The sequence below is a fragment of the Trematomus bernacchii genome, unplaced genomic scaffold (assembly GCF_902827165.1).
Source record: "Trematomus bernacchii unplaced genomic scaffold, fTreBer1.1, whole genome shotgun sequence".
NCBI classification, from domain to species: Eukaryota; Metazoa; Chordata; class Actinopteri; order Perciformes; family Nototheniidae; genus Trematomus; species Trematomus bernacchii.
The window spans coordinates 343,891-367,300 of record NW_022987477.1 but is presented as its reverse complement, the minus strand read 5'-3'; the positions used below and the strand labels follow the sequence as shown (position 1 = coordinate 367,300).

The window sequence follows — 23,410 nt, the reverse complement described above, 5'->3', positions numbered from 1 at the left end:
CGGTTAACAATTTGTTCATTTTTTCCTTTAAAAAAGAACAAAAAGTACCTACAAGAATACCGTTAAAGTACCGGATCGATAAGCAGTATTGATAAGACTAGTAGTACCATAGAAAACCTTAGCGATACCCATCCCTAGATATTACACAAGTAAAGTGTTAAGAGAATGAAATGTTGCTTTACGAATGTCAACACTTGATGCTGTCACCTTGATTACAATTTCAGAAACCTGTATTTGCCTAACTGAATTAGTTTAAAGAGAGAAAACATTTTGACTAAAAGTAGACTAAAATGTAATTTTTCATCAACTAAAACTAGACTAAAACGTTTTGAGTTTTCGTCGACTAAAACTATGAAGGATAGAAATAACTAAAATGTGACTAAAACTAATAACCATTTTCGTCTAAAGACTAAGACTAAGACTAAATCAAAAACAGCTGCCAAAATTAACACTGTTTCATTGATGTCTTTAGGTTTAGCCACTTATACCAAAATCATCATTGCTTAATAAAATAAGGAATATAAGAACTGGACGTCATTTTAAGAATAAATATGTGAGCGCGAGGAAATGTAACGTAGGTTTGAGAACGAAACAGAAACCTGTCGTGTTTTTATTTTATATTATTATTACAGTTCTAAAGCACACACCCGGTCTCAGAAGGCAGGTTCGTTGACCTTTGAGATGTCGTTGTAAGAAATGATTGCAGAGTTCATGAGTTTAGTTTGACTTTCTTTTAGACGTTTGATAAACTGGGTGTTTCTCAATGTCGAGGAAGGATGCTCCAGAGCCACTATTTCAAGCATGCTACGTCATCGAGTGCCGCCGAAGGACTGTTCCAATGTCCAGCATACTTGGAATTCTACCGAGCCCGGCGCACATGTGTAGACTCCGCGGTCTTAAAATCCCCACAATGCTTTGCACACGGACCAATTTCCCCAAATCTGTGGCGGAAGATGTAAGAGGCGGGGCCTCTCATATGACGCACACCTGCACACTTGCTAGCCTGTTCCACACTTCGTTTTCTGAATGTCAGGAAGTATTCTTGCCTCGCTTCTGAAGCAAGACGCTCGGAAGACATGTGCTACCAAGCAAGCGTACTCGACATTGAGAAACACCCCCTGTTATCAACATGTGTTCAGACCAAGCCCCCAGGAAGTGCGCCGGACTCTGTGCCCAATATTCGTTGTGGCCAAAGGCGGTACTGCAACATTATGACTTTTTAATCTCAGAATTTCGACATTAGTTGACTTTTTTTCCTCCGAATTAAAATCTTTTTCTCTCAGAATTCCAAATGTAATCTCAGACTTCTGATTTAAGTCTCAGATTGCCGACTTTTTCCCCAGAATTCCTTGTTTTTTTCTTCAGAATTCAATTATTTTTATCCAGAATTCTTAATTTTTTCTTCAGAATTCCAAGTTTTTTGCTCATTGTGATTTTTTTCCTGAGAATTTCAAGTTTCATCTCAGACTTCTGATTCAAGTCTCAGAATTCAATTTTGTTTCCTCAGAATTCCTTTTTCTTTTTCTTCAGAATTCAATTTTTTTTTTGCAATTTCTCTGACTTTTATCTCAGATCTCCCAAATAAAATCACATATGGCTTTCATCATCATCTTCCGCACAGTTGTGATTATAACCATTTCTTATTTTCTGTGTCTCTCTGTTGTCTCTAATCTAATCTAAAGTCCTTCTCTTCCCTCAACAGAAGACAAGAGGAATACCTACGACAGATACGGCAAAGAAGGCCTTTCAGCAGGAGGAAGAGGAGGAGGACGAGGAGAAGGAGGTGAAGACACTTTCAAAATGACTAAATATTCACACAAATCTGCAGTCAATTCTAATATTAAAATCACCGTGCATTTGTATTTTCTTCTGATAGCAGCATTCATAAACCTGGTCGTGATTTTTCACTTTAAACGTCTGTGTTTCTTTCCAGGAGGTCATTATAGTCACTTTGGAGGCAGCGGCTTCACATTCCGAAATCCCGACGACGTTTTCAGGGAATTCTTCGGCGGCAGTGATCCGTTTGCGACCTTTTTTGGTGAGTCCCTTTCTCTTTAAATCTGGCGAGGCACTAACGGTGCTTCATGTTTCTTTATAGAGTAGGAAGAGTCCTAAGAAAGGGTCACACATAAACACAGATGAGCTGAGAAGGATAAACAATATGGAGAATTCTTAAGTACGTTTTTGAGGTACTTCAAACTTAAGTATTTCAATTTGGAAAAAATATGGATCTTAATGTATTATTATTTTGGATTAAGATACCTCTTTTACCCAAAATGTAAATTGTGTTGAGGATCATAAATTAAAATCCAGCAATAGCATAAATATTATTCTGAAATCTGCATAATTTAAATACTGTTAAGTATATTTTGATGCTCATACTTCTGTACTTTGCAGCATTTTTGCTTTTAGGGTCAACCTTTAAAAGACATTATCATGCTGCCTGAAGGACTCTTTAAAGTAGAGACACTACATACTGATATACACCTGAACATCAGCAGGAGAGGACTCTTTAAAGTAGAGACACTACATACTGATATACACCTGAACATCAGCAGGAGAGGACTCTTTAAAGTAGAGACACTACATACTGATATACACCTGAACATCAGCAGGAGAGGACTCTTTAAAGTAGAGACACTACATACTGATATACACCTGAACATCAGCAGGAGAGGACTCTTTAAAGTAGAGACACTACATACTGATATACACCTGAACATCAGCAAGAGAGGACTCTTTAAAGTAGAGACACTACATACTGATATACACCTGAACATCAGCAGGAGAGGACTCTTTAAAGTAGAGACACTACATACTGATATACACCTGAACATCAGCAGGAGAGGACTCTTTAAAGTAGAGACACTACGTACTGATATACACCTGAACATCAGCAGGAGAGGACTCTTTAAAGTAGAGACACTACATACTGATATACACCTGAACATCAGCAGGAGAGGACTCTTTAAAGTAGAGACACTACATACTGATATACACCTGAACATCAGCAGGAGAGGACTCTTTAAAGTAGAGACACTACATACTGATATACACCTGAACATGAGCAGGAGAGGACTCTTTAAAGTAGAGAAAGTGTAATGGGAAAGATAAAGGCTTCTCACTACAAAGACATATTGTTAAAATAAGTCTGACCGTTGACCCGTCTCAGAATTCCCAAATTTCTCACAATTTTCAACTTTTTTCTCAAAATGTCTGACTTTTTCTTACAATTCGACTTCCTTTATGATCGTAACCCAATTTAAAAAAAGACATTTGGAATTTGTTTCTTCTTTTATCTGTCTCTCTGTTGTCTCTATCTAATCTAAAGTCCTGCTCTTTCCCTCGAACAGCGTTTTTTTATTTGTGTGGGGGTGTTTTGTGTGTGTGGGGGTGAGTTTGAGTGTGTGTTGTGTATGTATAATGTGTGTGTGGGTTTGTGTATGAGTGTCTGTGTGTGTGTGCGTGGGTGGGTGGGTGTGTGATCTGCCCTGGTTTGTCCGGCTGATTGGAGGCATGTGCAGGAGCTCTAAATATGGAGTTCAGACGCAGGCGGAGGATGGATTTATAACGTCGACATCACTCAACTGGAATGCTTTCAAAAATAGCTTCCGTATTAAAACAAAAGCAGATGTAATAACTGTGTGTGTGTGTGTGTGTGTGTGTGTGTGTGTGTGTGTGTGTGTGTGTGTGTGTGTGTGTGTGTGTGTGTGTGTGGTGTGTGTGTGTGTGTGTGTGGTGTGTGTGTGTGTGTGTGTGTGTGTGTGTGTGTGTGTGTGTGTGTGTGTGTGTGTGTGTGTGTGTGTGTGTGTGTGTGTGTGTGTGTGTGTGTGTGTGTGTGTGTGTGTGTGTGTGTGTGTGTGAAAAGTGGCACCAGAAGCTTTAAAATCTGTGTTGTCAAATCAGAGATCAATCTTTTAAATCCGATTGTTTTCACGTATTATTGTTGTATTTGTTACCATGGATACGCGGTGTTGCTGTTTACTTTCTTCAGTAAACAAGGCCCTGCTTCTTTTTTTTTTTTAAACAGCTGAATGACGACGAGGCTGTCTGCACCCCGAAGTTCAGGATCTATTTCCACCGGGGGACATCCTTTTTATTACGCTTAATATTCACGACACAGGATACGTCCGGGTTAATTCCCGCTCTATATTTAGGGCTTTTCCTCGGATCGGAGCTATATATAAAGAAGCGTTTGGGTTTGACCTTTCTTAGCATGGCCGCCGCAGAAAAGAGAAAGTTGTTCAGACGTGTTTTTCAATTCCCCTTCAGCCTCAGAGAGCAGCAGCTGGTGTCGTGGATCTGTCACTCAGAGAGACAGCAGACATTCATTCAGACACCAGGAAGCGGACAAGAAGGACGCTTAAAACGCACACAACGACCTCTAGGAAGATCCTGTAATCTGCAATATGGAGCACATTTGAATAAACCCAATCAATCAACCAAAAAGACCAAAGAATTAATACAAATAAATAGATAATAATACAAATAACACATACCAAGTTACATAAACATTTGTTAAGGATAAAAATGCAGAAGTCACGAAACACAAGAATATAATAGAAAAAAATATCAAATTAAATACATTAATTAATTAAATAAAAATTAAATAAATACAAATAAAATACAAAATAAATAAGAATAAAATACACATTTTAATAAATTAAATACAAATAAAATAAGAAAACAACAAGAATAAAATACAAATAAAATAAGAATAAAATACAAATAAAATAAGAATAAAATCAAACTAAAATTATAATAAATACACTTCAATTAAATCCAAATTAAAACGGTGTCTCTGCCGCTCTGTTTTTTTTTTTAGGTAGGCTGTTCCATAAATCCTGAGCTGTAATAATAATTGTAAAGACGCCTCATCATGGGTCTTTGAGGTATGATCAAATGAATACTATATAATCAAATTATAATTAAAAGGACAGTAGCAGAAGACCTGAGGCTCCTCGAGGGCTTATAGGTTCACAACAAATCAAAAAAATAGACAATCAATAAAATATCAACAGTTTTTACACCCCGTCTGTCGTACATACTGCATCATTCTTTTAAAATATCTCTCTAAAAAGCTCCGTTAATCTGTACATTATGCGTTGACATCCTGTGTAACGTTAGGTGTGATTTAGTCTTTACATTCCTCTCTTTTACTTCCACGTTAAGAGCTGTTGGAGTAGTAGTAGGAGGAGAACCTTTATTTAGCCAGGAAAATCAATTAAGAACACATTCGTATTTTCAATGATGACCTGACAGGAGGCAAAAGGCTTCCTGAGGGGATGGGGGTTGGGAGGAAGACAATAAAAAGACAGACTCCGGGCACTACAGAACCCAGGAGACAACACAATGACACAGAGCAGAGATGGCAGGCATAGCAGTTACACATATAACATCTCTACAATAATACTGCTGGAGTTCAATCAGTCATTCCTTCATGGCAATGCCAACTATAGCAGAGGTCAAGACATTTGTAGTGAGCATCAGGCAAAGCAGTTGCATGTGTGTACCAGGGTGTTTGTAATAGTGTCCCTGAAGGAGCGGGGGGGAGATAAAGGTCAAAGGATGTATGGGCTTTGGGGATCTTTAGCAGGATGTGTGTAGCTGACCGGGTGTTGTGCATGGGGGGTGGGCGGAGTTGCAGTAATTGTGTGAGGTAGAAGGGCAGGTGGAAGCAGGCCTCAGCTAGCAGGGCAGAGCAGGGCAGGTGGAAGCAGGCCTCAGCTACAGCAGCAGAGCAGGGCAGGTGGAACCAGGCCTCAGCTACAGCAGCACAGCAGGGCAGGTGGAAGCAGGCCTCAGCTACAGCAGCACAGCAGCACAGGGCAGGTGGAAGCAGGCCTCAGCTACAGCAGCACAGCAGCACAGGGCAGGTGGAACCAGGCCTCAGCTACAGCAGCACAGCAGCACAGGGCAGGTGGAACCAGGCCTCAGCTACAGCAGCACAGCAGCACAGGGCAGGTGGAACCAGGCCTCAGCTACAGCAGCACAGCAGCACAGGGCAGGTGGAACCAGGCCTCAGCTACAGCAGCACAGCAGAGCAGGGCAGGTGGAAGCAGGCCTCAGCTACAGCAGCAGAGCAGCACAGGGCAGGTGGAAGCAGGCCTCAGCAATATCTGTCAGTCTGGAAACACCTCCTTCCCTTCCAGCTGTCTCCTCTGCAGGTAAATGGGCAGCAATGCAGGTTCAGCAGTGGGTTTATTTGACGCTTTTCAAGGTTGAAGGAGGAGTGTTTTTGCAGGAAATGGTGCCAGAGATCCAGATCTGCAGTGAGCAATTAGCAGAACGTCCACAGGGTTTTATCAGGACAGTTTAGGGTTAAGATTGTTCCAGAAATGAAATCTTAGGCTGTTGCATCCACCATAGCTCATTTTTAAATGATAATCAATAGTTTAATATTAAAATGCATCAAACAACTGTGTTTTTAAAAGAAAGGCAGTGGTGGAAGAAGTTCTTAGATATTAGATATCAGCTTTTTACTCTCGCAAGGATCCTGGAGGGGGCCTGGGAGTACGCTGATCCGGTCTACATGTGTTTTGTAGACTTGGAGAAGGCGTATGACCGGGTTCCCAGGGAGTTACTGTGGGAGGTGCTGCAGGAGCATGGGGTGAGGGGGTCTCTACTCAGGGCCATCCAATCTCTGTACTCCCAAAGCGAGAGCTGTGTCCGGGTCCTCGGCAGTAAGTCGGACCCATTTCCGGTGAGGGTTGGTCTCCGCCAGGGCTGCGCTTTGTCACCAATCCTGTTTGTAATATACATGGAGGATTTTGAGGCGTAGTCGTGGGGGAGGGGGTCTGCAGTTCGGTGGGCTAAGGATTGCACCACTGCTTTTTGCAGATGATGTGGTTCAAATGGCTTCATCGGTCTGCGACCTTCAGCACTCACTGGATCGGTTCGCAACCAAGTGTACCCCAAGTGAAGGAGTTCAAGTATCTCGGGGTCTTGTTCTCGAGTGAGGGAACAATGGAGTGTGAGATGGGCCGGAGAGTCGGAGCAGCGGGAGCGGTACTGCAGTCGCTTTACCGCACTGTGTGACGAAAAGAGAGCTGAGCCAGAAGCTCTCTGTCTACCGGGCCATCTCCGTTCCTACCCTCACCTAAGGTCATGAAGGATGGGTCATGACCGAAAGAACGAGATCGCGGATACAAGCGGCTGAGATGGGTTTTCTCCGCAGGGTGGCTGGCGTCTCCCTTAGGGATAAGGTGAGAGGTTCAGTCATCCGGGAGGGACTCGGAGTTGAACCGCTCCTCCTTCACGTAGAAAGGAGCCAGTTGAGGTGGTTCGGGCACCTAGTAAGGATGCCACCTGGGCGCCTCCATAGGGAGGTGTTCCAGGCACGTCCAGCTGGGAGGAGACCGAGGGGTAGACCTAGGACCAGGTGGAGGGATCATATCTCTTCGCTGGCCTGGGAGCGCCTTGGGATCCCCCAGTCAGAGCTGGTTGATGGGAAAGGAACGTTTGGAGCTCTCTGCTGGAACTGATACCTCCACGACCCGACCACGGAGAAGATGGATGGATGGATGGATGGATGGAAATGTGGCAATTTCGTTAGTTTGTTCTTATGATGTTCAAATCAAAAATAAGTTTGTTAGAAAAATCTCACTGGTCCCCGGCTTGAGCTTCAATCTCAGGATCCATTATAATCCTCTCCAGAATGGAAGTAGTCAAAACAAAAAAAGAGAATTTGATGGTATTTTTCTCATAATCTTAAAAGTCTTACTTTTTCTCAAAATTCTGCCTTTTTTTCTCAAAATTCTGACTTTTTTTCTCAAAATTCTGACTTTTTTCTAAAAATTCTGACTTTTTCTCAAAAAACTCAAAATTAAGACTTTTTCTCAAAAATCTCATAAATCTGACTTTTTCTGAATACTTAAAAATGTTAATAATCCCTGGTCCCCGGCTTGATCTTCAATCTCAGGATCCATGTATCTGTGATCCTCTCCAGAATGGAAGTAGTCATCACATACAGAGCATCAACTAGTTCCTGAACAGTGTCCTTCACATGCTGATATCCAAGAGAGGGAGTTACACAGTCACAAGATGGAGGAATAGAAAGCAGTATTCAATGTTTACTTCAGATTAGCTCCACGTCAGAAATGAGCATGCTTGTCATATGTCTATCTCCATAGAGGCTGAATCATCATGTTAATCACATAGCTATCATATGCCTCAAACAGTCCTGATGCTCTTCTAGGTAATCATACATCCTGTCATGTTCACAGCTACAGTTGGGATACCTTTGTTAGCATGTTACTCTGATATTGGAAGAGGACATTCAGTATTTTCACAACAACAGGGAAGGGAAAACCCCCCAAAAAGCATAAAAGGACTTCTTAAAACCTCTGTTATTTATACTCTCTCCCCTCTACAGCTGATGATCCCTTTAATGATAATTTCGGTGGAGGTCACAGTCACCACAGAGGTCAAACCCGGGGGTCAGTCTTCGGATTTGGGAGTTTTCCAGCCTTTGGGCCTGGCATCTCAGGGTTCGATCCAGGTGCGTTCACACAAAAAAATTACATTATACTGGATTTTTCGTGAATTGAATGCTTTTTAAATTAATTTTGACGCTGCTATGGACAGTCTTGCACTAATTTACATTCTCAAAGATATTGAAGGGACTGTTATTTTGTATATATTGATTGCTTTTATTTAGGTCTTAATGTGTGCATATGTGTAAACGTGTCTGTTGATTGATATACACTATACTAAAAGATTGACAATTAAGTTGACTTTGACAAATAAATAACATTATACTGGATTTTTCGTGAATTTATGGTGTTTTTATGACCGTTTTCTGGCTGATTATGTGCAGGTTTTGGCTCATTTGGAAACATGGGCGGAGGATTCGCTTCTTTCTCTTCTTCATCTTTCGGAGGAGGAGGAGGAGGAGGAATGGTTGGAATGGTTGGAGGAGGAGGAGGAGGAGGAGGAGGAGGAGGAGGAGGAGGAATGGGAGGTGGAGGAGGAGGAATGGGAGGAGGAAACTTTAAATCTGTGTCGACCTCTACCAAGTTCATCAACGGCAGAAAAATTACTACGAAACGGTACTGAAATATTCCATTTGTATCCGTCTCTTGGCTTTTATTTGATACCGTGTTCCTGTTTCACTTTGTCTTAAAGGTGGGGTAGGTAAGTTTGAGAAACCGGCTCGAGATCGCTAGAATTAGAAAATACACAACCGGAGAAAATCTTCCACTTCCTTACAGAGCCCCTCCTCCAACACACACGAACGCGCACATGACCAATGAGGGCACGAGATAAGTTTGTGCACAGATGGAAGGCTGACAGGCAGGTAGGCCATCCAGTTACTTTAGCCTGGCCGGCTCAGATGATTGGTCGTGCTTTTTACAGTACAGGCTTCCACAGATGATATTTCTTTATGGATTTTTTGTCAAAGCACTTCAGATATTCATTGCTATCGGGATGTTAAGAGCATTCCATGGAATATAACAAGTGTATCTCGAGCCGGTTTCTCAAACGTACCTACCCCACCTTTAATGCTTGTAAATTGCTTCCTAATTCCCAGGTTTAGGACTCATCCCTCCATCATTCCCCAAACGATATGTTTTTTAAGACCCTCTTCCTCAGCCGGACTTCCTCATCTGTCATTTTGTCTTTTCCAGGATTGTGGAGAACGGCCAGGAGCGGGTAGAAGTGGTGGAGGACGGTCAGATAAAGTCTCTCACAGTAAATGGTAAGGAGACGCTCCTAAGACTGGATAACAAGTAGAAATGTCCACCATTTGACCAACGACTGGATCACAAACTCTCCCAGTGACTCTGTTTTGTTCCCGGCGTTTCGGTCTCTCCTCTCTCCTGCTTTTTATTCCAGAAGAAAGCTTTTTTTTCTCATCTTAGTTAAGCTTTAAAGGAGGCGAGAGACATGTTCACAGTATTTGTATATTTGTATTTATTCCATCGTTAAGGGGGGACCATGTGGATTTGTGTTTACTACAATAATTTAATTGTACTTTTTATTTCACAAAGCACAAAGCTTATAGATAGCCGTCTATATTTTTCCTTTGGGTGGATATTGTGTTTGCTGGAAAACAAGATACTGTACTTTTTAGACTTTCTTTCTTTACCAATTTAACAAAGTGAATGATAGAAGCTTCGCCCTAATGTCTTTAACGTCACAGCTGTTCCATGTTCACGCGTGTGTAATTTGAATGACTTAGAGTATTAATAAATTAATACATTTGTTTGTGTATTTGAGAAAACCCACAGAGTGTTTTGTGCATGGTTCCAGGAGGCTGCTTTGTAGTTTTCACTGTTTTCAACACTGCACATTGTTTCCGGATAAACAGGGGAATTTTCATTCTTTGTATAAAAAAAATAAAAAAACACAAAACCAAAACATTTGGTCAATAAACTTCAGGAAAGTGTTCTGCAGTCACCGGGTGTTTTTGTGATGATTTTCGGCTTGATTGTTTTTTTTTATCATCTATTAACCTCAGGTGTGTGTACGGAAGAGGGTTAGGGCCACGAGTAAAAACGAATGTGAGATTTGAGAAACATTTTTTTCTTTTCTTTCTGGGAATAAGTCAGAATGTTGAGGTAAAAAAAAAGATTTGACTTTTTCTCAGATTATTTTGGATGAAAGTCAGAATTCTCAGATTAGAAGAAAAAAAAAGATTCCGAAAAAAATGTGTCGGAATTCTGAGTAAAGAAAAGTGGGAATTCTGAGAAAAAAATGGGAATTCTGAGAAAATAAATGGGAATTATGAGAAAAGAAAGTCAGAATTCTGAGTAAAAAAAAATGGGAATTCTGAGAGAAAAAAAACGGAATTCTGTGAAAAAAAATCGGAATTCTGACATTGTAAAAAATAAAAAATAGTTCTATTTTTTTCTCAGAATTATGACTTTAATCTCAGAATTTTTTTTTTTTAACTCAGATCTCAGTTTTTGTTTCACACATGGCCCTCTTCCTCTTCCTCGTGCCTGATCACATTTTTTTAAACCTGCTTCACAACAAAACCGCAATAAAGGAAACCACAATGGCTGCTCTCTTCCTCACACTGACCCATCAAACATTTCACAGTGCACTAAGTTAACCCACTAATGCCTGGTGAGTGACTCACTCAGTGTGTGCTTTCACTAAAATAACCCCATTTCTGTAAGAATTCATTTTGTTTTCAGCAAAGACACACCTTAAAACCCTGAGGTGTTTTTTGATCTGTGTGGTAGGTATGCTGTTACTTTTATGCTCCAGGTGAAAATGAAACTTACTCGCCCTTTATTTCTCTTGTTGCCCCTCCCTTAACAACGTTGTTATGGAGCGCTGATAAGTGCACCTTTGCAGAAAACGCCCTTAAACAACCTGAGACATTCAGCCAAGATAACGCCTCCACATTTATCTAGTTCTTTATACATACATTCTTAAGTTTGAGCTAGGAAAATCCCCCCAAAATGACATTTAATTACATATAAAGTGCTTGAATGTACTATATAGTCTAGATTACTAGAAGATCTGGTATGTAACTAAGCACAATTACTAAAATATTGTACTTAAATGCAACACTACTACCTTCAAATGTCACATAAATATAATTATACACACATAAAGGCAATTTTTCTGTTACTTTTTACATTTTAAGTACATTTATCTGATAATACCTCTGTGCTTCTACCAGTTAAATCCAGATGTGTGTGTGATGCAGTTGACTCGGAGGTCAGTGTGTACAGAGATTACGTTTTTTAGACTTAATTCTTAAGTTTGAGCTTGGAAAACCCCCCAAAAATGACATTAAATGACATAGAAAGTGCTTGAATGTACTATCTAGGTGTCCTGTTAAACACTGTCTAGAAGAGGTGGAAAGTAACTAAGTACAAATCCTCAAGTACAATTTTTAGTTACTTAAGTACAGTTCTTAAATGCTACTTCATGCAACACTACTACCTACAAATATCACATACATTTAATTATACACGCATAAAGGCAATTTGTCTGTACTTATTATACTTAAAGTACATTTATCTGATAATACTTCTGTGCTTCTACCAGTTAAATCCAGATGTGTGTGTGATGCAGTTGACTGAGGTCAGTGTGTGTGTACAGAGACGAGTGTTTGTTTCTGCAGGAATGTGCTCGGGGCTAGATTTATTTACACAAGACTCGCTGCATATTTTTATAAGACACAAGTCAGGGAGGTGTGGTGTGTGTGTGTGTGTGTGTGTGTGTGTGTGTGTGTGTGTGTGTGTGTGTGTGTGTGTGTGTGTGTGTGTGTGTGTGTGTGTGTGTGTGTGTGTGTGTGTGTGTGTGTGTGTGTGTGTGTGTGTGTGTGTGTGTGTGTGTGTGTGTGTGTGTGTGTGTGTGTGTGTGTGTGTGTGTGTGTGACTATTTTGAATATATTCGTTTCCTTCCCTCAATTTAATATATGTATAACCCTGTTCTGATTGGCTGTCCTGTTGCTAGGTAGGTTTCATCTCTCATCCCTCCTCTCTGTCAGTGTGTGTTTATTTTTAAATTAATAGATAGCAACAAGCTGCATTATCTTATTACGGATTATATGATGATTTTAGGATCTACACACAGATGCTGGCGTTTGATTTCAATGTAGTGGCGCATGCGCAGTTGGGTAGGTGTTGTAGGAGAGGTAATGCTATTTGTAGTGCAACAGCGCCCTCTAGTGGACGTACATGGGGATTACGTAATAAATACATAACAAAATTAATCGGATTACTGTTACTTTACTAAACAATGTGATTTAATAGCAGAATATAAGTACATTTTTAACATACTATAATATATAACGTAGCATATGTACACATGTAAACACTTTAAGAGCAGTAGGTCAAATATAAATACTGTGTTTGCTTTTATTTCACGCATTAAACTAAAACAGTGACTCTACTCTTATCCCCTAAATTGAATCTGTATATTGCTTTTATTTGCTGGTATTCGTATGTTCACAGTTAAACGAACATATTTGATTAAAAATGATATGGATGATCTTAATGCATGTACTGTAGTAAACAAACAAATAACATGTTCTGTTTCTAGTTAAAGGAGAACTCAGGACACATTTCTGTTCCTAAATATCTTGGTTTTCTATCACATTGTTCTGTTGTCTTACATAATAAGTAAAGAAAACACCTTCCTTTCTCTTGTATTGATCTGCATTGCATTTGATATCTAAGTAATCCAAAGTAACGGCAGGTTTTATAGATAACTAGTCATTTTAATGCATTATAATTACTTGCCTAAAAGTCATCATTAATAGTTAATTAAGTCCTCAAAAAGGAGAGTGATGTAGTACCCCCTCTTGGTGTAGTACCCCCTCTTGGCCACTAGGGGTCACTGCTTGTTCACTAAAGGCAGCATGACGTCATCCGTCTGAAGGCTAATTTCCTCAGGAATTACAAATACTGGACAAATGGGTAGAAAAACTGACCACATGACAAGTTACACTCATGGAAACTTGATATTTCTATTGAATGTCTGATATGGGAACCTTCATTTCCTTTATTTTAATCATAAAAGTGATTAATGATCATTTAATTGCCATAAAAGTGGATGAAATTACTTATTGGAAAGGAAGTCCTGCAGTCTTTTCCCAAATCTAATATGACACACACTGTGATTTCCTGTCTCTGAGTTTCTTAATGTTATGAAAGATAGTTAGCGTGAAGCCGCCGGACACTTTATGAACCATGGAAAAGATAGTTTGTGCTTTTATATCTGCATTGTTTCTGAAAATAATAAAATAAAATAAAACAATAAAAAAAATACAATAAATTAGCCCCAAATATTGAAGTGCAGGAGCTTGGAGTCTCACACACACACACACACACACACACACACACACACACACACACACACATTTCTGATTTAATCTACAACACTACAACAGCAGCCATTAATTAACTATATCGTTTTCTGTCGAGGGAAAGAACACACACACACACACACTGGATGTCTCTAATACATATGTAAAGACACACACACACCACACACAATTACACAACAATACACTCACACACGCACACTCACACACACACACACGCACGCACACACGCACACACACACACACGTATAATCCAGCTCCCCCTGATTGGACCCTGGGATGAATGCCGGTCGGGATTAGTCGTTTCTTTCAGAGAAAAGCCACCAATTGTCCTGTGTTCTGTCGGGTCCTCTGGGGGCTGCTCTCTCCTCGCAAAGGGGTCAATTTAAAAAAAGCTGATGTGCAAACTCTGAGATATAAAGAAGCCTGGGACTAAAGCAACATAAATCACCTGTTTTGCAGCAGGAAAATAAAGCACTTACGGCAGCCTATTCCAACCTTAACACACTCCAAACTGCTTTCCGTACAAAGGAATCGACTCGGGTCAAAATGGAGGTCCTGTGGTAATAAGATATTCAAAGACAATTGTCTCCGTTCAGACTTGAAGACATGCAGCGTACAAAAACCCTCCTCCTGAAAGCCTAATTCAAATAGCCACCCCCTAGGAAATGTCACAAAGAAAATGTGAAGGATAGTGTTGCAGTAATCCTCCGGTTGGTTTTACAATCTGCATTAAGGTTGAGGTGATCCCACAGGTGTACAGCAATGTGTATATTTATATATAATAGGCTTGGGGAGTAATGGATTACACAAAATAAAGGTAACGGGTAAAAAAACCTGCTTTTTCGAGATGCATTTTGGTAAGAAATCGCTCAAACTGTTAATACATGTAGTGCAGTAGAGGGATAAAGTCGCATAAAATGGAAAAACTCAGTACAAATACCTCAAAGTTGCACCTTTACAATCTGCATTAATGTTGAGGTGCTCCAACAGGTGTGAGGCAATATGCATATTTATATATATAATAGGTTTTGGGAGTAATGGAAAGCACACAAAAAAAGGTAACTGTAAAAAAAGCTGCATTTTCAATCTTTATTTATTTATATTACACATTTAAAACCACCTCAGGTGACCAAAGTGCTGTACAGGGAATACATACAATATAGAATAACTAGAAACATATAAAAACACAAACAAATGTACAAATGTTATGTTCAACATGTATTAAGAGCCAGCGCAACGAGGTGAGTTTTTAGCTGAGATTTTGCTAAAAGTAGCTCAAACTGTGAATGTAGTCGAGTAGAAGTGTGAAGTCGCATCACATGGAAGTACAAATACCTCCAAATTGCACAGTTCTTGAGTAAATGTACTTCCCGCCATGTCTCTAATGCGTGGTGTGTTTAAGGCCACTCTGATTTTTAAACGTGCTCCATGTGAGCATCTGGCCTCCTTTATCCTCTCTCCTCCGCCTTAATTACACAACACAATGGAGATGAGATCTGCCTGTAATCTCGCAGAATAATAACCCCCCCCACCCCCCTCCTCTTCCTCGTCTTCCTCTTCTATACCAAGCCTGCCACTAATTCAATATAAATGTAAATTACCTGGAGAAAAGAATAACAGAATCTCATTTTATTTACACGACTAATCACAATAAAGTCAGGCGGATGAAATATGAGTGGAATATACGGTCTGCGTATTTTAAACTTTTTATATTATCTCATGTTTACATCAATACGGCTTTTTGTACTTTCTGTAATGGATTTTATTCACACGTCTGAGGCTGAAGAAAACACAAATACATGTTGGTTTGAAGTACATTTAATCAAGTATTTCACTCAGAGGTGGGAGAAGGACTCAGATCTTGTACTTGAGTAAATGTAGAAGTACTCAGATCTTGTACTTGAGTAAATGTAGAAGTACTCAGATCTTGTACTTGAGTAAAAGTAGAAGTACTCAGATCTTGTACTTGAGTAAAAGTAGAAGTACTCAGATCTTGTACTTGAGTAAAAGTAGAAGTACTCAGATCTTGTACTTGAGTAAAAGTAGAAGTACCAGAGTGTAGGAATACTCTGTTACAGTAAAAGTCCTTCATTCAAAATGTTCCTCAAGTAAAAGTAGAAAAGTATTATCATCAAAATATAGTTAAAGTAGCGACAGTAAAAGTAGTCATTGTGCAGATTGGTCCATTTCAGAATAATATATATGATATGTTTTATAATGATTGATCATAAAAGTGTTCTCAAAGCTGGTAAAGGTGCAGCTAGTTTGAATGACTTTGTATACTGCAGGGTAGCTTGTGGATTTACTCCAGGAGGAACTAAAGTCTGATTTAACACTTGATTATATTTCACATCATTCATCCAGATCTGTGAAGTAACTAAAGGGATTAAATACATGTAGTGGAGGAAAAGTACACCATGTACCTCTGAACTGTAGTGGAGTAGAAGTACACCATGTACCTCTGAACTGTAGTGGAGTAGAAGTACACAGTAGCACACCATGAATATACTCAAGTACAGACCCTCATAATTGTACTTCACTCTGTTTTAACCCCTCTTTTCTCTCAGACGTTGCAGCAGAAGACCCCGTAGAGGAAGAGCTTCCTCGCCGCAGACAGAACTTACTTCCTGGTCATCATCAGCGCTGCCTGAGGACCAATCAGAACCCGTCTGAGGAAGAGGAGGAACACAGCCTGCAGAGCCTGGGACTCTCCAGAGGTACAAAGCTATTTTTCTCAGGATCCATGTATCTCTGATCCTCTCCAGAATGGAAGTAGTCATCACATACAGAGCATCAACTAGTTCCTGAACAGTGTCCTTCACATGCTGATATCCAAGAGAGGGAGTTACACAGTCACAAGATGGAGGAATAGAAAGCAGTATTCAATGTTTACTTCAGATTAGCTCCACGTCAGAAATGAGCATGCTTGTCATATGTCTATCTCCATAGAGGCTGAATCATCATGTTAATCACATAGCTATCATATGCCTCAAACAGTCCTGATGCTCTTCTAGGTAATCATACATCCTGTCATGTTCACAGCTACAGTTGGGATACCTTTGTTAGCATGTGTACTCTGATATTGGAAGAGGACACTCAGGATCTTCGCTACAGTATATTACATTAATGATTTGACCGTCTATGTCTCTTGTAGATATTTAATTGCTCTTTTTACTGCACTGTTAGTGTACAGTTGTATTATCATGCTGCTGTGTTTGATGTGTTTTTGTAACTCTGGCACAACAATTTCCTCCAAGATAAATAAAGTCTTATCTTATCTTATGCATGGATGGATTAGAAAACCTTTATTATTGTCGAACACAAATATACAACGAGATGTTGGAGAGCAACCCTCAGTAACAAACAGATCAATAACAACAATCCAGTAGTGCAGAGAAACTTCAACAACCAAACAAAAATATTATGTAGGAACTAGCCAGAAGTCTCACTGGTTAACTAGGAGTGTCTTTTGTCTTCACTAGTTGACACACTTTCTTTAAACTAGTTAACTATCTAAGGCAAACATTTTAACGTAGTAAGCCCCTCTTCCTCTTACAAGTGAACTAGTAAGGTGAAAAGAGGCTTCAACTAGTGAGTGATTTAGGATATTTCTAGTTAAGTAGTGCAGAAAAATGGATGTGAATGAGTAACTAGTTTGCTAATTTCCTGCTTCTTTTAACTAGTTAACATGTCAGAGTCTTTGCCGCTCACTAAGGCTTTTAATTTAAGACTTTTAGTGCCACTAGTTTATCAAAAAGCGGACTAGTTGGGACCTGGCATCACTAGTAAAGATTATGTAGGAAGTAGCTAGATAAAAGTGCCACTACTTGTTGAAAAAGAGAGACTAGTATAACTAAACTAGTGTGACCAAATGTCTAACAAGTGCTAACAAAGAGCTAACTAGTGCAGTCTGTCTGATATCAAGGATATGGAATAAATACTCAAACTGCTTTCCATCCCCCCCCTTCTTCCTCCTCTTCCCCCTCTTCCCCCTCTTCCTCCCACTAACACTGCATGGCTGATTAATCTCCCAGGGTCTCCTGTAAAGAGCTTTAAGCAGCGCAGCTAATTGTCTTCTTTGTGTCTGACGTTCGCACAAAGCCCCGTGACGAAGAGTGGCTTGTTTGATTGGCAGGTGTTAAACACAGAGAGGCGAAGTGTTCATTAGGCGGCTCTGTTCTCAGCTGTTTTAACCGACAGAGGTCAAAGGTCACCCTCTGTTTTCCCCTCACCGGGTCACAAAGTCTCGAGCTAAAAAAGCCGAGCAATTATCTGCAACAAACAGAGACTGAATGGCTGCTAATGGCTGAGACGCTCAGTATGTAGTGTCTCTACTTTAAAGAGTCCTCTCCTGCTGATGTTCAGGTGTATATCAGTACGTAGTGTCTCTACTTTAAAGAGTCCTCTCCTGCTGATGTTCAGGTGTATATCAGTATGTAGTGTCTCTACTTTAAAGAGTCCTCTCCTGCTGATGTTCAGGTGTATATCAGTATGTAGTGTCTCTACTTTAAAGAGTCCTCTCCTGCTGATGTTCAGGTGTATATCAGTATGTAGTGTCTCTACTTTAAAGAGTCCTCTCCTACTGATGTTCAGGTGTATATCAGTATGTAGTGTCTCTACTTTAAAGAGTCCTCTCTTGCTGATGTTCAGGTGTATATCAGTATGTAGTGTCTCTACTTTAAAGAGTCCTCTCCTGCTGATGTTCAGGTGTATATCAGTATGTAGTGTCTCTACTTTAAAGAGTCCTCTCCTGCTGATGTTCAGGTGTATATCAGTATGTAGTGTCTCTACTTTAAAGAGTCCTCTCCTGCTGATGTGATGTTCAGGTGTATATCAGTATGTAGTGTCTCTACTTTAAAGAGTCCTCTCCTGCTGATGTTCAGGTGTATATCAGTATGTAGTGTCTCTACTTTAAAGAGTCCTCTCCTGCTGATGTTCAGGTGTATATCAGTATGTAGTGTCTCTACTTTAAAGAGTCCTCTCCTGCTGATGTTCAGGTGTATATCAGTATGTAGTGTCTCTACTTTAAAGAGTCCTCTCCTGCTGATGTTCAGGTGTATATCAGTATGTAGTGTCTCTACTTTAAAGAGTCCTCTCCTGCTGATGTTCAGGTGTATATCAGTATGTAGTGTCTCTACTTTAATGACTGTTTAATAATATATATATATCATGTATTCTCTTCCAGGACACATGGACTCAAAGAGGAAGAAACTGTGGCTAAAGGAGGCGGAGTCTAAAAAGAAAAGAGCTCCTCGACACTTCCCTCGGTTCAATGGATTCGGTACTTTCTATTAATCATATACTGATTTCAACGAAACGTGGCATTAGCTCACCATTGAAATGCATCAAAGTCCATTGAACCCTCTGTATCCCCCCTCATGTGTATCAGCTGCAGTGCAGAGGATCACTCGCTGCCCAAAATACTTGTTAGTAGCTAAGGCTTTGTTGTTTTGTACGGCTGAGCTCTGTGGATTCAGCTTTTTAATTCATCTCCTATGATTGGACGTTTCCGATTTTTTTGTAGCATAATGTTGTGTTGAAAAGAGTTCAGGTGGAGAGAGAGAGTTTCCGGAGAGGATGAGTGAAGGTCAAGATCTTTAGTGCATCCTTTTTAAACACAGTGCTGCAGATAGCTGTAACTAAAGTGGACCAAAATGTCCATGTTCATCCCTCTAAAAAAAGACCTCCAATTTCGCCTTAATTTCAAGCCGATAAAAGCTGATTTTAAATTTTAGGTCATTTAGGTGTTGAGTTATATGTTCCTGACTATTGGGAAGTCAAATGTTCTATTTAGAGACTTCGTAAGGGCTTTTCTGTGTCGTTTTAAACCCAAATTGTTAAAAAGCGGGGCTTATTAGAAAGCATTTGGGACACTTAAAGGTGGGGTAGGTAAGTTTGAGAAACCAGCTCGAGTGCGCTAGAATTTGAAAATACATACCGGAACAAATCTGCCACTTCCTCACAGAGACCCTCCTCCAACACACACGAACGCGCACATGACCAATGAGGGCACGAGATAAGTTTGTGCCCAGATGGAAGGCTGACAGGCAGGTAGGCCATCCAGTTATTTTAGCCGGGCCGGCTCACATGATTGGTCGTGCTTTTTACAGTACTACAGCTTCCACAGATGATATTTTTTATGTTTTTATTGTCAAAGCACTTCAGATATTCATTGCTATCTGGATGTTAAGAGCTTTCCATGGAATATAACAAAGTGTTTCTGAAGTGAATTACCTACCCCACCTTTAAGCACACTTATACTAATATATGTCTTCAATGTTAGACGGATTAATTAGTCGTCACTGTTTCTGATGGTGAAAGGAAGCTTTTTGGTAATGTGTCTCAATCTGGTTTCTACGTCGTCAGAAATGTATGATTTGACACCAAGATCCTTCAAATAAGGCAAAAAAATACGTTTCCGTTTCCATTGTTGGCCAATCTTGGATTTCTGACGAGCTTTTTCAAAACCTCACAGGAGTTCAGGGGCCAATTTCAATCCTTGTGTCCACTTTTGAAAGACTTCCCTTCAGTTATCTGCAGCACTAATAGAGACAAGGAGGGAGAGGGATGTGAAAGCAAAGCAGAATGAAAGCCTCTTCGTCATTGCACAACAATAAAAGCATTGCTGTTCCAGTTTGTTTTTGCACATGTTCTGTTTACTCCATCAAGCGTAGAAAGTAACAATCGACGCTCTGGCAGCAGCATTATCAACTCCAGCTTTTATACCCTCTCCAAATGTGTTATTTTCCGTCTCTGTAGGACTCTTTGTTGATTCAGACACACGTTGACCTTGTAGGTGTTTTTGTAAAAGATTTCAATTTCAGGTTATTTGTCCGTGACCGCTCGTTGTCATGAAAACTGTAAGTGGAAATGTCCGAGAAATGTTTCTATGGACTCCTACCAATAAATGCTTAAAGAAAAACATGTCCATGTATTAGATTTTACTTTTTTAATCTGAAATGTTTCCAATATTCTCTTTCATTTTGGTCTCCACTAACACCTGAAGGACGTACCTAGCTAGTTGCTAACTTTCTGAACTAAAACACCAAAGTTGCTGAACATAACACGCTCAAACTACAAAGGTTTTTGATGATTTTCTGTGGATTTATACGGTGGCTGAAAGGTGCTAATACACAACAACGGCCCAAAACATTTCCTCAAGGAGAAACGTGCTGCAGCTTCAGAAAGGATGCAGATTGAAAAAGAGATCAATGATCTCAATGGGATACACCTGGATAAATAAAGGTTTGAAATGAAATGAAATGAAGATATTAAAACACAAATGTTCCACATGAAGAAACATCTTCATCAACTTCACAACACATGCAGCGTTTAGAGAACATTCAGCAACTTGAGGAGACATGGCAGCGTTTACTAAAAGCTGCAGAAACCAAACGCTGAAGAAGCTCAAAACACAACGGAGACCAGGGGACACTAAAGAGTGACGCACACAGCTGGGAGACCAGGGGACACTAAAGAGTGACGCACACAGCTGGGAGACCGGGGGACACTAAAGAGTGACGCACACAGCTGGGAGACCGGGGGACACTAAAGAGTGACGCACACAGCTGGGAGACCGGGGGACACTAAAGAGTGACGCACACAGCTGGGAGACCAGGGGACACTAAAGAGTGACGCACACAGCTAGAGACCAGGGGACACTCAAGAGTGACGCACACAGCTGGGAGACCAGGGGACACTAAAGAGTGACGCACACAGCTGGAGACCAGGGGACACTAAAGAGTGACGCACACAGCTGGGAGACCAGGGGACACTAAAGAGTGACGCACACAGCTAGAGACCAGGGGACACTCAAGAGTGACGCACACAGCTGGGAGACCAGGGGACACTAAAGAGTGACGCACACAGCTGGGAGACCAGGGGACACTAAAGAGTGACGCACACAGCTGGGAGACCAGGGGACACTAAAGAGTGATGCACACAGCCGGGAGACCGAAATTGTTCCTCTGCATTTGACCCTTCCTAGTGTTAGGAGCAGTGTGCTGCCGTGGACGGCGCCCGGGGAGCAGTGTAGGGAACGGTGCTTTGCTCAGGGACACCTCGGTAGCATTTGGGACTCGAACTGGTGACCTTCCAGTTGCCAAGCCAAGTCCCTATGGACTTCGCCACCAGCTGCAGCGTGTTCCTCCTGATGGAAATGTTCTGGGCATGTTAGCACCTGTCTTCCTCCGTAGATTTGTCACAATCGTCATCTTTCCACACAAAGCCATTGTTAATGAACTGAAAGTATGAATTAGAGCAGGTTTAATCTAATATCTGCTCTCCTGCATCACCACCCGGACCTCACAGTAATCCTCAAACCCCGCGAGCTCTTAATCAACTCGTATTCCTTCTTTGTTTTCGTTGCAAATTCACCTGCTGCTGCTGCTGCTCTTCTGTTGAACAGCAGCAGGGACAAAACACTATATCTTCCTCCCTCATATAGCAGAATATTTTTGAATGAGCCCGCAGTGTTTTGTATTATTCATGCGGCAGAACGAATGCACATGACCCAGCAGCTCATTTGGCTCTTGTTCCCATGCAGAAAAGTATTCTCTAAGGGTTTAATTAAACAGTGTCGAAGAAGGCAGTGGCCCATCTTCCCTCTATCACCTTGTTTTAACAACCCTCCTCTTCCTCCTGAAGTCATTACACAACTGTTTCCGACTGAAAATAAGTGTGAAATCCTCATATTGACTTTCAATTTGAGGACATGTACCTCCTGAAGAGCGTGTGGTAGTTTCCCAAACACCACATGGAGAGAAATGAGGTTAAATACAAACACATAGACATGATAATGCAACCATTCTAAAGGATAGGATCTGTAAAAGTAGGAAATAGTACAAATGTCTACATAAACATTGCAAAAAGCAGACATTAACTGACTGGGTAACCAAAACAAGTGTGCAGTCCTCCTTTCAATTTGAGGACATGTACCTCCTAGAGAGCGAGGAGCAAAAGGGTCATTTTTAGGTTAAATACAAACAGACAGGATAATTCAAAATGTCTAAAGGGTAGGATCTGTTAAAGTGCGTATTAACCCGAAAAATACTAATTAAAATTCTACATAATGAGCAATGTGTAAAAAGCAGCAATTATCCAGTTTCCCAGAACATCAAAAATGTGTTTTTGTGTTCAGAAAAACCCACATCAAATGCATGAAATGAACATTATAGGCTGTTTTTGAGGCGACTGTTTGATTATAGCGCACAGTTTGTCCCATTTGCATCAAGCATGTTTTATTCATTGTGTTCAAAGAGCAGAGAAGTGGTTTATTGTTCAACCTTTTTATTGTTATTCTAATAAAAACAGCAGCCGTTGAAACAGGAGGTCGTGACCGCAACAAATGCAAAGTGCGCTGGAAATTAATAAATGTAATTGCATTTATAGCCGCTTGTGATTGGATTAAATCAAACAAGCCCTGGAACTGGGTTTTCTCTTTCATTGGCAGCACCTAATTGGTTTGGTGCAGAAATTACCCATAAACCCCTTGTATATCAAACACTTGGCTGCGGAGAGAACTCAAAGCACTCAAAGACTTAAGATGGTCAGAGAATAAAATAAAGAAGTAGCTCGGGTCAAAGATAGGAACAAGGTTTTATTTAAACCGTTTTA

At 40.5% G+C, this 23,410-nt stretch overlaps 1 protein-coding gene across 1 annotated transcript in view; it reads left to right on the top strand.

The window, feature by feature from the left end:
* The window catches only part of dnajb6b (DnaJ heat shock protein family (Hsp40) member B6b), a 30,794-nt gene extending 11,276 nt beyond the window's left edge, over nt 1-19,518 (top strand). The window contains exons 4-10 of the mRNA XM_034146937.1: nt 1,703-1,783; nt 1,934-2,038; nt 8,375-8,500; nt 8,819-9,050; nt 9,630-9,700; nt 16,363-16,512; nt 18,981-19,518. Coding sequence (XP_034002828.1) covers nt 1,703-1,783; nt 1,934-2,038; nt 8,375-8,500; nt 8,819-9,050; nt 9,630-9,700; nt 16,363-16,512; nt 18,981-19,090 — 875 coding nt within the window. The 3' untranslated portion in view covers nt 19,091-19,518. The remainder of the gene's footprint in view (nt 1-1,702; nt 1,784-1,933; nt 2,039-8,374; nt 8,501-8,818; nt 9,051-9,629; nt 9,701-16,362; nt 16,513-18,980) is intronic.
* The last annotated feature ends 3,892 nt before the right edge of the window (nt 19,519-23,410 follow it).